General features: G+C 32.1%; 1 protein-coding gene across 1 annotated transcript in view; it reads right to left on the bottom strand.

Moving 5' to 3' along the window:
* POF1B (POF1B actin binding protein) overlaps positions 1-14291 on the bottom strand; it is a 73176-nt gene that overhangs the window by 9665 nt on the left and 49220 nt on the right. Inside the window, exons 7-12 of the mRNA XM_079123031.1 lie at positions 12163-12293; positions 7698-7725; positions 6304-6378; positions 1932-2024; positions 950-1063; positions 106-258 (exon numbers count right to left, since the gene is read on the bottom strand). Of these exons, the coding sequence (XP_078979157.1) occupies positions 106-258; positions 950-1063; positions 1932-2024; positions 6304-6378; positions 7698-7725; positions 12163-12293 (594 nt within the window). The remainder of the gene's footprint in view (positions 1-105; positions 259-949; positions 1064-1931; positions 2025-6303; positions 6379-7697; positions 7726-12162; positions 12294-14291) is intronic.

The raw sequence follows: 14291 nt of genomic DNA, 5'->3' as shown, positions 1-14291 counted from the left end.
CTCAAGAGGAACAGGAAGGAAGGAAGGAATTTTACTATTGTCAATGCTAGAATTATACTGACATAACTAAGGCAATGTTCTATCTTTAAAACAGAATTTTAATACCTGCATTCTAAGGTTTTTATTCTCTTGCTCTAAATTACGTTTACAATATTCCAGTTCTTTTAATCTGTATTCCATGTCTGATAATGTATGTCGAAGAGAAAGATTATTTTCTTCCAATGCCTGGCATTTTGAGTTTGAGTCTTGAAGTCCTTGCTATAAGGAAGACACAAGTATATAAGACAAATATATTTTCAGTGAAGTGTTCTTTTAATCAGTTCATTCAATTAAAACCAAGCAAATATTTTCCCATGCTCATTATTTTATATTCATTCTCTTAGTGTGTTAAATCAGCCTTGTAAGATATTAGTCTTGCTCCTATTCTCACTTGCCTATCTTCAGTGAAAATGAGTCAAGGCTACATGAGTTTTTGGTGTCCCAAGTTAGTAATAAGATTCTTGCTACTCTTTGATAATATTTTATCTTGCCTTCTAGTAGGCATCAAAATGACCATGTACCTGATTATTTATGTGACCACTAGCAACTGAGCAAGAATTTAGAACAGTCATGAGGGTGATTAGGAAGGAGCTAAGAGACTCAATACAGTTTCTTAGGAATCATCTTTACTCAGATATCAGGAATACTCTTCTAGAGTTCATTCACTTATTATTCATTTAGTATTCATATAATTCTTATCACTCAAAAATACAGATAATTTTGGACTGTATATACTTTATGCCTAAAATATATAAGGTTGTCTTTTCTAAAACCACTCAATTCTCATATGAAAACATTCTTTCATCATATATTAATTCTGTCTGGATTGTATCTCATAATTCTAATGTATTAGTCATTGTGCATATAAAAACTATCAATCTAGTATATCACCAACAAAATCATAACTTACTTGCTGCTGGCGATTATTTGCTCTCACTGATGCCAAGAGTTCTTCATACTCTTTTATTTGAGTTTCTTTGAATGCCAAGTTCTTCTCAAGGCTTATCTTGTCATTTTCCAGTGACTAAAAGCATAAATTATTTATTATGATTCAGAATAACAGGAGCTTGTCAACAACCACATACTACAAAGAGTTGTCTATATTGGAAGATTTAAGTAAACACTTGTTTCATTTGAGGTTGCTTAATAAAGCAAAATTATTAAAAGTTAAGCAAAGTGTGGTATAAACAAGATTGAAACATTCAAAGCCTATATTGCAAAGGATATTTTGATGGACTAACTCTAAGTGCAATGAAGTAGAACCTTCTGAATTATTTTAATGTTTTTATTCAATCTGCAAAGATTCCTTGTTAACCCCAGCAGGTGGTGAATTTTCAAATTAGAGACTAACTACATTCATTAGAATGAAGAAACAAAAGAAAAACCACTTCAAAGTCCTCAAGGAGTTATTCATTGTAAGAAAAGCATTCTGAATGTGTCTAGTTGATGGCACCAGGAATACCAATTAAAATAGAAAATAGTAAAGGTTAAGTTCTCAGAGAAAGAAGTTTTTAAATTGTTATGTTTGAAAAGGAAATTGGAGTATGCTTTATTATTAAGAAATGGGAAATTTCTATTCAATGAGTGAGATTATTCTAATATTGTGGGCTACTCCGTGGCTTTCACCATTAAATTACCTTAGTAGTAAACTAAATAATAAGTGCACACTCAGCACTTTCAAACTGAACATTACACATTGGACAGTTTTTTTTTTTTCCTTTTCTAACTCTTGAGAAAAAAATTAGCTATGTCTGGGTAAACATAATATTGCTGTGTTGTATTGAATTTTTAAAAAGTATACTAAATGTCTTCATTTATATGGTTGGGAGTGAAGAATTAGAAGTGCTTAGGGAATAAAAAAAAAAATCAATAAAAATCAATATAATCCTTACAGTCAAGTCATTTTGAAGATGTCCAAGCTCCTCCCGTATGTTGCTGAATGTGGACAGCACTAGCCTGAGTGACTTATCAGACATACCTCTCATCTGGAGGACAAAAATTGATGGTTTATTTTTATTAACATTTAAAAATAGGCAATATAAATGAAAGTAATCTTATTTTTCTGTTCCTACAGTAAACTTATTTATAATTTTATTTTGGACATTACTATATTATAATAGTGACACAAGACATTTTTTCAATAGTGTACTTAAACAGTCCCAGCAGTATTCCTTCAGAGATCATAGCCATGTATTGGGAATAAGGGTTTTATTATGTCTTACATGACAAAGTATCATCTTTCTCACATGGTAAAATTCTATCAATTTTGCTTTAATTCTTTGTTAAAAATTTAGAAAAGATAAGAAATCAACCTTCAAGTAATGAAATGAATCTCCCTAAGCGTGCTGCCGACTGCATAGATTTTTCCTAAATTAAGAAGAATTTAATAGGAATTAAATTTAAATTTGAAGTATAGGATCATCTCTAATTATAAAGAAGAAGGAGAAAAGCCTATCACTAAATTATTCTCATTTACTTAAAGAAAAATATGTTTTTTAAAAAAAGGCAAATTCAGCTTCTGGAAAGATAAAGGAGAAATAAATACCTTTCCCTAGTTCTCTTACTAAATGTGCTAGAAACCCTGGATATTATATATAAAAGAAATATTTAAAAGCTCAGAATGGTGATAAAAGAATAGTATATTTGGAACTGAGGAATGCAATATTGAATTCTTGTTTTTTGTTTTTTTTTAAATATATCACAGACTGGTGTTGGGAAAACAGGTAATCCAAATATACCAACGGATTTGGACAAAAATGTCCTAAGAAAAGCCTTTTTTCAATAGCCAAAGGATCATGAAAGGGTAGGGGTTGCTAGGAAGACAGAAATGTTTAGGTGATAACCCTTTATTACAGCAAAATACAACAGGAAAAATTGCAAGTCTCCCCTCACCCAAACAAGCAAAAGCTGAGAGTCAAGCCCAGACTTCTTCCATCATCAGACACTAAAGAAGCATACCAACATCACTCATCAGGTTGGTGTTGGTTAAAAAAAAAATAGAGAGATGAGTCCTTCATCCTAGCTGGGAAAAAATGAAATCCCAAGACTGTGGTGCCAGTTGATATCATGAAGGGAGCTTGGACTTCCATGCTATCATATCAAGAGAGACTGAGTAGAGAAACCTAGACATCTTCCTTTTCCAGCTGGCTGTGAAAGCACCCCTACTTCCTCTGATGTTTCAGAATCAGAGATGTCCTGCTAGAACAGAATATTAGAATAATATCCAGTGTCATGATACCGAAAATGGCCAGATTTCAACTGAAAATCACTTACCATTTCAAGAACAAGGAAATCTCAATTTAATAAGAAAAACAACATATGCCAACATCAAGATAACTGAAATATCAGAACTATCTGACAAGGTTTTTAAGCAACCACCCTAAAATGCTTCAGCAAACAGACTGAAGCAAACAAAAAGAACCATGTCTCAACAACAAACTAGAAATTCTCAATAAAGAAATAGTAAATATAAAAAATAAAAAAAGATCTGGGCACAGTGGGACATCTGTAATCCTAGCAACTCGGCAGGATTACAATTTCAAAGTCAGCCTTAGCAATTTAGTAAGGTTCTAAGCAACATAGTGAGATTCTTCTTCAAAATAAAAAATAAAGAAAGGACTGGGGATATGTCTCAGGTGTTAAGTGCCCCTAGATTCAAACCTGGTAACAAACAAAAAAGAAAGAAAAAATATATAAGTATATATAAATTTTTAGAACTGAAAAATTCAATAAGCAAGCAAAAAAGCAAAAACAAAACAACTCTCAATGGATGGACTAAAAAGTAGAATGGAGAGGACAGGGAAAATAATGGATAAATTTAAAGAGAAAAAGAAACTACATAAACTGAGTAGCAGAGAGAAAACATCAGAAAAGTAACTGAATGGAGCCTAAACAACCAGAGGAGTATAATACATATCTACTATTCATGTTACTAGAGTCCATAATGAAAGAAAAGGATAGAATTGAACAAATATACAAAAACCTAAATTCCCTCAAATTAGCAAAAGCAATTAACATATATTCCAGAACCTAAACAAACCCCCAATAGGATAAAACCAAAGAAATTTATGCCAAGACCAATCGCACTTCTTAAAACTAGCTGAGTGCGGTGGCACACGCCTGTAATCCCAGTGGCTAGTGAGGCTGAGGTCAGAGGATCTTAAGTTCAAAGCCAGCCTCAGCAAAAGTGAGGCACTAAGCAACTCAGTGAGACCCTGTCTCTAAATAAAATGTAAAAAAGTGCCGGGGATGTGGCTCAGTGTTCGAGTGCCCTGAGTTCAATACAGGTACAAAAATAAAAACAAACAAACAAAAAACTTCTCAAAACTAAAGACAATAGTTTGAAAGCAGCACAGAAAAGCCTTAACTATTAGGAAAATCAATTAAAATAATAGTACACTTCTCATCAGAAACCACGGAGGTCAGAAGGAATTGGCATACTATATTTTTATTTATTTATTTTTATATTTTATAATTTTGATTCATTGTACACAAATGGGGCAAAACTATCATTTCTCTGGTTGTACACGAAGTAGAGTCATACCATTTGCATAATCAAACATGTACATGGGGTAATGATGTTTGTCTCATTCTATTATCTTTCTTTCCCCTCTCCCCTTTCTCCACCTCTCATTTTCCTCTACACAATCCATCCTTCCTCCGTTCTTCATTACCTACCCCGCCTGGTTCTGTATCTAAATGCTAAAAGTACAGAACTGTCAACTGCAAATACTGTATCCAATGAGATTGTTTCACTTTAGAAATGAATAGAAAAATCACAACATTTTCAGATGAAAGAAAATGAAGATCACTTGTTAGTAGCAAACCTACTCTGAAAAATGCTAAAGGAATTTTTCTAAAAAGAAGAAAATAATAAACAATGGATTGGCACTATTAAGATGGAAAAAAATAGCATGAGAAGTAAAATGAAGGTAAATACAATATGCTTTCTATTTCTTCAGTTTTCTATGTTATGTTCGATAGTTGAAGCAAAAAATTAAAACGATAAATTTCTTGATGTACAGAGAGGGACTGTTTCACACAATAATTTTACAAATATGAAAGAGAAAGAAACAAAGGAAGCAAAGTTTTCTGCAGTTCACTGAAACAGATAAAATGTTGACACCAATACATTGGGATAAATTATAGATACATAATATATTATACCTAGAGAGACTATGTAAAACCTATACTAAGATATATACTCAAAAGCATTAGTGAAAAATCAAAATGAAATTCTAAAATGTGTTTAATCCATTGGGACACAGGACAAAGAATATATGGATTTATAAAAAAGGATAAAAGCATGAAATAAAAATTAAAAAGTCAGATCTAATCCTATGCCAATACATGCAATTTTTCCAAATATGCCAATTAGAATGCAGAGACAGAATGGACAAAGAAAAAAATATCACCCAACAATGTGTTGTCTATGAGAAACTCACTTCAAATAGAATGGAAAGTAGATAAATAGAAAGAATATACTTTGAATGAATATCCCACTACCAGAGACAATATGGAGGATATCTCCAAGATTCAGGTTCTAAAGCATATATGTTCCCTATATCACAACATCTTTATAATACAGACTGTATGCCATTTAAAATATTTAGGTTTCACAAATATGCCACCATGGTCAATACCTGGATGATCAACAATAGTCTGAGACCAAGTATCAATCTTGGACATTGGTTTCACCAGACAAAACTAGATTATATTTAGAATTTTTTTCTTGCAAATGCATGCACTCTTGTCTTTAGTCATATTTCTTTAGCACATATCTTGATCTGTGGTCTCTCACTTCTTTATAGGGGAATTTACTGCTCAGTTTCTCTAATCTTCCACAACTCAGGAAAAGCAAGGCACTGGCCTTTCAGTCTCTTACTATCCATGGTTGGGTGGGGTGGGGTAGATTATGGAATTGAGAAGAGGAAGGCAAATACTGAGTTAGAATCAGATTGTACTAAAACACTGAAAAGTGAATTAAAGGCATTCCATAGCAGAAAATATTATTTCTAGAATGATTTCCTAAATGCTAATCATTAAATACTAGTTTCTAATGATCTGACTGAACTATCATGCAATCCTAATTACTTTTATCTTTTATGCCTTTTCTTTTTTATACCAATATCTAATTAAAAAAATAATCAATTCCTGTGGAACATTTTTTTTTCATTTTGGACTTTCTTTTCTTAATTAAGGGAGGCATCCTAAGGTATAGTTTGTTAGTGTCTATCTCATACTCCCACTCTGTACATGTCTCACCTGTAGAATATAGCGAATTTGCTGTTTTGTAAACTCCGATAGTCCTTTAGGAATCAATGATTCTATATCTTCCGACTGTAAGAAAAGAGAGATTTACACATTGACCACATTAGTATTTTAATCCTAGGGTCCGCAGTCCACTGACTTTTATGTAGTGAGGCATATTTTTTAGGGACATTAAAAGATTAATTCAGTTTATGATGAATAGTTTCCACAAACTTCATTTATAGTCTTATCAATTCTTTTTTTAAAAAATTATATAACTTAGGCATGGAAAGAACACAGATTTCTAAGCATTTATATGGACAAGCTTTGGTCAAACAATAAAACATTCAAATTCTATTTTAAAAAGCAATTTAGGGATTGGAATAGAGTTCAATGGTAGAGTGCTTGCCTAGGGTTCACAAGGCCCTGGGTTCAATTCTCACAACTGGGAAAAAAAGCAATTTAAAAAACAAAATGGTCTATTAAATTCTATCAAACACGTTATTTAGTATAGCTTTCCACAACTATAAATTTTGTTGTGGGATAGATATGCCATTTTAGAAGCTGAATTTTTTTTTTTTTTTTTTTTTTTTTTTGGTGCTGGGAATTGAACCCAGGGCCTTGTGCTTGCAAAGCAAATACTCTACCAACTGAGCTATATCCCTAGCCCCTGAATTTTTAAATAATGAAACTTTGGAAAATAAAACTAAAGGTGTTTCAGGGTTTATTGGGAATTTACATAGAGCTGTGGAGACTTTTGAAAGATTAGGATGTTGCCACAGCAACAGTGGGAAGCTTCAACTAATTTTAAAGGAGAAACTGAATTGAAATGCTTTTTAAAAGGCAATTTAGGATTTACTGAATTATTGTAATGAATTCAGTATTCCAATATATTGAAAATAAAGATAAAGATTAACACAAAAGAGGTGATTGTGCTTTTTATTGCACTGGAATAAGTTCTTTTCTATTTGATTACTTATACCATTAAAAGAAATTATTAACAAAATTACATATGTAATAGAATACTCAATTTTTACTTTGAGTTGCTGGCACACACAAGGTTTTCAAGCATATTATAATTAAATTTGCTATCTACTTAATTTTGTAGATTTCAGTGTTCTGAAGGAGGCAGTATAAGGTCAATGTAATTTTAAATGTTCTAATAAGCAAAGATAAACCCGTAAAGTGACAACTGACAAAACATTTTTTGTGTGAATGGTGACTACTTCTATAGCCATTAAAAAGGTATAAATAGCTATTTGAAAAGAAAATAATTATTTCTCTTAACACCTGTGTTTTCAGTCTAATTAAAGTACTATAAAACAAAGTACTAAACTAAAACTAAATTCAAATATCAGAGTATACTTTGCTATCTATTATGTTTTCTTTTTAACTATTTTTGCACTTACTTTATCAGTAGACTCGAAGTCCTGTTTGCTGCAAGAATAAAAAAGAGAATCTTTGGAAAATGTACTCACTTATAATACATAAATGCTATAATTTTATTAGTTTTATTTTTTAATAATCCAAATGAAAAATTTGAAACTATCTAAAATGGCACTTTTAGTTTGGCTAAAATAATTTTCCTTCAATTAGCTAATCTATTAATAATATCAACATCAGAATACCAAAGACAAAATTTACAGAACTGGTTAGTACATTACCCATTAGCACCATCCTTCTGAGGCTAAATGTAGAAGTCCTAAGTGCTTGCCAGTAAATGCTACCTCAATGAATAAAATAACAATAGGTTTTTTCTCTTCACCTCCACCTCTCTTTTCTCCTTGTATTGCTCCTGATCAGTGATAATATCAGTTTCTCTCTACACTGTTTAAGTTTCTCATATCCTTTTAATCAAAATTAACAGTCGAAAGACAATACTAACTCATTCAACCTGTACTATTATATGGTAGTAATGAGGCTTGAAGGTATTTGAATCTTTACATAGGATAAAACCTTAAAGTGATCAAAATTTTGGTAGGATAATAGAATTTCTAGCATCAAAATGAAACTTTGGCCAGTGGATTTGGAAAGCCCTTTGTAGGACCCCATTAACTAGGCAAATGCTTCAGTAATATTGTTAGTAGTCACACTAGACTGGTACTAGCTCTTTTGGGAATGGTGAAAACTGGAAATGATATAGTTCTTATGTTGTCAGAGGCAACAGAAAGACTTTTATTTTTATATACTTGCTATCTCTGTACTTGGTGGAAGAATTAGGCAACATACATATGGTGAATATACTTCTCAAACAAAGAAACAGTAACAACAATAATATACAGTATACATGTTCTGATATCGTCAGAATATGTTAAAGACAATTTTAGTATATTAGTACCTATATTTACCTTTTAAGTAATTGCTTATTAGTAACAGCTTGCTTACAGAGATAAGTGGGTCACTTACTATGTAAAACCTCTTACACTTAGAAAAATGTACAAGCTAGTGTGGAGAAAAGATCTGAAGGTACCATTTCCCAAGGTATGATGATATATGTGCAATTATCTGTATGTATGTATGTGATGTGTCCTGTGTTGTCCAAAATAGAAATTGTGGGGAGGACGTAGCCAAAAAATAATCCATCTAGTTTTGAATTGTCTCACTATATTAACTGTATGTATATATTTGAAGATAAAGCACGTTAAAATCAGGAATCACAATGCAGTTTCAGGAATCTTGCATTAATGTTAATGGGAATTATAATAATATAAATAGATAATTTTGTATTTAAATATGGTAATTCTTTTTTCTCCCTATTCCAATACCAATTTAGTATACATGTTCTTAGTCACTCACTTCTTTCTGTAAATAAGAAAACAAAACCAATAAACAAAACAAGGAACAATAGATAGTATTTAATATTGGAAATTTAGAAAGTAATTAGAATGGTTTCTTGAGACAATCTTCCTGAATTCTGAACTTGCAGCCCACTCATTGCTGAATTGCATTTTGGAAAAAGAAAAAAAAGTGGAAACAGAAGGAGGAGGGACACTAGGAGAAGGTGGAAACAAAGAGCAGATCAGGGAGATGGAAATGTCATTGTGGATTATATCTCCATTCTGCATTGGGGGATAGTAGCTGGAATTACACTGGGCAGAAAAAGAAACAAAGTAGCACTCACTATATGCTATCTTACCTTCTGGGAAGGAAGAAATTTAATGAGGAAAAACAAAAGTTGGAAGCAGCGAAAGATTGAGGAAGAGGAACGAAGAGAAAGAAACTGATAACCTCTGAGAAGCAGACACTCTTGGGTACCAAAATTTTACAAGACCTTATCTACCTTGGAGAGTTTATAAAATTTGAAATAATTTAACTCCCCTTGCTTAGTTACTTTCTATGCTTATAATTAGTATGAGACAATCTACTTGGAGTATAGTTTACTCTTATTCTATAAAACTTTATTGAATAAACTGAGACATAGTGATCAGACAAATTATCTGATATTAAATATCTGGTATGTAATAAAAACTGGAACATGAACCTAGGAGGTGAACTCTGGATCTAGAATTAGGGTACTTATTCCAGGCTTAGTGGTACACATCTGTATCCCAGTGACTGAGGAGTCCAAAGCAGGAGGATTACAAGTTCAAAGCCAGCCTCACCAACTTAGCAAGGCCCTAAGGAACTAAGCAAGACCCATTTTCAAAATAAAAACATTTTTTTAAAAAGAGTGGGGAATGAGGTTCAGTAGTTAAGTACCCCTGGTTTCAATCCTTGGTAGCCCCCTGCAAACAGTTTAGAATTAGGATACTTAAGACTATGTTTCTTTATACCTCTTAATTTTACAATGTGATACTTTGATAGAAATATTCACAAAATCAACATGGTGACATGATTCTATAGTCCCAGATACTTAGGAAGCTGAGTTGGGAGCAGCTCACTGGAGCCCAGGAGTTTGAGGCCAGACTGAGCAACACAGTTGACTCCCATCTCATAAAAGAAGAGAGAAAATAATACCCCTAGGGCACAATAAATGCACAGAAGAGGAGCAGCACCTAGATCCAAATGAGGATCTATGGAAGGTTTATCAGAAAATAGTTTATAGGTATAAGATTACCAAAAATGATTGAATTCATTTCAAGCCCTTAGTAGCTGTGTGACCTGCTTAAAAACCTACTTTCTTGGGGCTGGAGTTGTAGCTCAGTTTTACAGCACTTGCCTACCATGTGTGAGGCACTGGGTATTATTCTCAGCACCACATATAAATAAATAAAATAAAGGTCCATTGACAACTAAAAAAATGAAAAACAAACAAAAAGAAAAGCTTACTCTCCTTTGGGCCTTCATCTGAAATTTTTTTTGGTTCAATAATACAAATAAAGTGCTTTGTACAATGTGCCGCACATAGTAAACACTCAATAAAATAATTGATTATAGAAACTTAGGGGGAAAATTTTAAGGTAGTGAACTTGTATGAAGTGATGAATGTATGAAATAGGTGTTTTCATGTGTAATGGGATACAGGGAGAATTGTTCAGTCAATGGGAGAAGGTATTAATCAGAAAAAATGAAGATGTAGCACCCTAAAATGGTATACAAAATGGCATATATGGTGTTGTCCCTTATGTGTAAATTGTATATATTACATAAAATTACATATTGTAAAAATCATATTTAAGAAGTGGAAGAATCTAGGTAATAAAAAGTCTGATCTGAAAGAAAACTATTGATTTTTCCTTTTCTTTCAGATTATTCTGAATTTAAAGAGCTCTTGTAGATTTTGCCTGATAGTCGGTCACATACATGCTGTGACTAAAAATGTAATAGGCAACTTTGGAGGTAAAATCCATGGAGTTCATTTCATGATAGCATGCTATCATTTATACATGAATAGTGGATAAACTATTAATGCATATTTTAAACATATATAATTACATATCATACATAATACTTTATATTTATAAATAGGTATTTATACTTCATATTCAGATGTAATATAAATAAAATATTTAAAGTTAATATAGTGTATTAAGTACATTGAGCATTGGCCTCCATATATTGGGTATTCATCATAGGAGATTAATAGTAGTGTGTTGGCAGTGGGACTATATCTTGTATCATACATGCAATATCTTAAAACAAGTCATAGAATAACATACATTTTGTGTTAACATTTAAAAAGTATAAATATTTATGAGATTCCATATAATGTTACAATACATTTATACATTTCCAACACTTAAATCAGGCTTTTAAACTTATGCATCTTATCAAACATCTATCACTTCTTTATGGTAAAAAAAACCAAAATCATTTTTCTAGGTTTTTGAAATGGACACTCTATTATCATTACCTAATATTCACCCTACTGTGCAATAGCACACCAGAATTTCTTGTTCCTATGCATCAGTTACTTAGTACCAAAAGATCAACCTTTCCCCATTCCACATCGCTACTGTCCTCAGGTTCTGGTAACTCCTATTATAATTTCTACTTCTATGAGATCAACATATTTAGATTCTACATATGAGTGAGATCATATGGTATTTGTGTTTCTGTGCCCTGCTTATTTAACTTAATATAATGATCTCCCTTCTGTCCATGTCATCACAAATGATAGGATTTAATTCTTTTTATAGCTAAATAATATTCCATTGTGTACATATACCACATTTTTTTATCCATTCATCAGTTCATATACAAAATGATCCTTAAATGACTAGCGTGACCTTTGATGATTTTCATAAACTACATATAATTTTTAAAATAAGCCATCTACTCAGCTTTACTCACAGTTGCTCATTTACCCACTAAACATATGAAAGTCCTGCCATGAACATAAAACTTCTCTTTTAAAAAAGTCTATTAAAATATAATAATGTAGTAAAATATTTGATAGCTACAATATCAAAGCAAAATATATATTTACAGTACCTTCCTCCAATTCTCTGCAAATGTTCTAATAAGCAGTGATACAGATCCGTGTTCTTACGGCTTAGGTCAGCAAGCAACTCTCCAAAATATTTGGGATCCAATTTTTCAGGGCCATCATCCTGAATTATCACCTGAAGCAAACATCAATCAGAATTATAAAAAATATTATGTTTTTCTAAGTTCACAGATATTCTCATATAAAATGTAAAAATTAAAATAACCTATTAAAGTTATCACATGAATTAATTCCTAAACTTTCTTTGTATCTAAGGTATCACTTTTTTTCCTTAAGGGAAGAATTTAAAGACAATTAAACACTGCAATAACATATTCAATTTCATTTCACTCAAGTCTACATGAACCAATGAATGTAAAACTTGAATAACAAATACTGAATATAGGTACTTAAATAAAACAGTAAAATAAGTAATAATCTCTGAATTTCTCATTAATACCACCAGGATTTGTCATCTGCCTCCTGTGGGAAAAGAAAATGTGATATTTGACTTATGCTGACTACAGAATAATTATTTTCATTTAGACTTACATATTTTCAGTGAAAGGGATCTCGTTTTACTAATATATCTTAAAGTTAGACTAAGAAAACTTATGTTATTCAATATGTTTTATGAATTTCTTGTTAGACTCCCTCCTTTTATTATTTGGACTGAATATCTATCTAGTCGATCTGACTTGGAGAAAAGTAGTTCAGACCCAAGTGTTGAAAATTCACAGACCCAAGAGACATTTGAAATCCTAGACACAAATTATCATGAATAGTGTCCTAAATAAGACTAATTTGTTGGCTTCATATCGTTTACTACCAATCTTTGGGTTAATCTGTAAAGTCAGTGTCACACAGTAGGTTTAAATGTCACAAAATTTACAAGTAGTGCATAAATTCTAGGTACTATGGTATATAAAAATACATATCCATAGATCTATATTTAAATATTTAATATAATACTTTTGAATGTTTATATGAACCTAGCAACTTAGTAACACTTTGTTTCCTTACAAGCTCTCTGTTTCAGTCTGCCTTTGGGTCTTTACTTGCATTGTCAATTGCTTAGAACATGCTCTATCCTTTTGGTTGTGTTAAAATCTTACCCATCCTTGAAATCCCTGTCAAGATTATCAGTTCCATGAAAATTGAAACTCTGCCAGCCAACACGGCTAATTTAATTTTGTTCTTTGTGTTCAATTATCTTGAGTTGTTTTGGTAGTTTTTAACACATACAAGTCTTGTTCTCTCAGCACTCTCTCTCTTCCCCCAAAGAAATAACAAGAAAACTTAGCAGTAAATAATGTCATATTTTTGGTATATCCCATAGTATTTAGCACAATATTGGCTAAAATTTCTTTAGCTACCCAGTGAGTACCTGTTGAATAGCAAGAATTTATCTACCTGATTAGAACTGATGCAGATTCTGAAAGGATATTTTTTTACAGACTGTTTTTAATGCAGTCAATGAGAATTTTTAAGAAAACCAAAATGGATGTAGGCAAAACTTCCTCAAGAGTTATCATTGTGATGCCTGTACTCTCTGCTGTGCTAAGATTCACCTGAGAAATAACTTTTGAACTGCTACATGACAATGAAAATACATTAATAAAAAGTTAAGAGGGACGAGCTACTTAGTTGCAGCAACTAAACTGAATTGTAGAGTTGGAGGCTGACATTTCAGTTCCCCTAGGACTTCAAGCTCTGAACCATCAGCTCCTCTATCACAGGCTTCTCTCAGGAAATGAAGGTTGAAACCAGGCTAGTCCATAGTCGAAGTAAGCTTAAATACTTAAATGTTTATTTTGTGTATTATTCATTCATTTCCCCCCTGTTGGTCATCTATATATTAATCAATCTGAGAGCAGCCAGCAAACATGGTTTCAATGTGATTTTAAAAAGCAAAATTAGCTAGATAAGAAGGTGTATTAGACTGCTTTCTTGTGTAGCTAACTACCTGAGGGTGGGTATTTCACAAAGAAAAGTTTATTTGATTTTCAGTTCTGGAGGTTCAGGAGCATGGCACCAGTATCAGTTCAGCTTTGGTGACAGCTTCATGGCAAATGGCATCAGAATGTTGGTAGTATGTAACAGAGGGAGTGATTATGTGATGAAGCAGGAATCC

Source organism: Sciurus vulgaris, assembly GCF_902686455.1.
Source record: "Sciurus vulgaris genome assembly, chromosome: X".
In the NCBI taxonomy this organism is placed as follows: domain Eukaryota; kingdom Metazoa; phylum Chordata; class Mammalia; order Rodentia; family Sciuridae; genus Sciurus; species Sciurus vulgaris.
The sequence above is the reverse complement of the archived record's forward strand: the minus strand, read 5'-3'. Positions and strand labels throughout refer to the sequence as shown.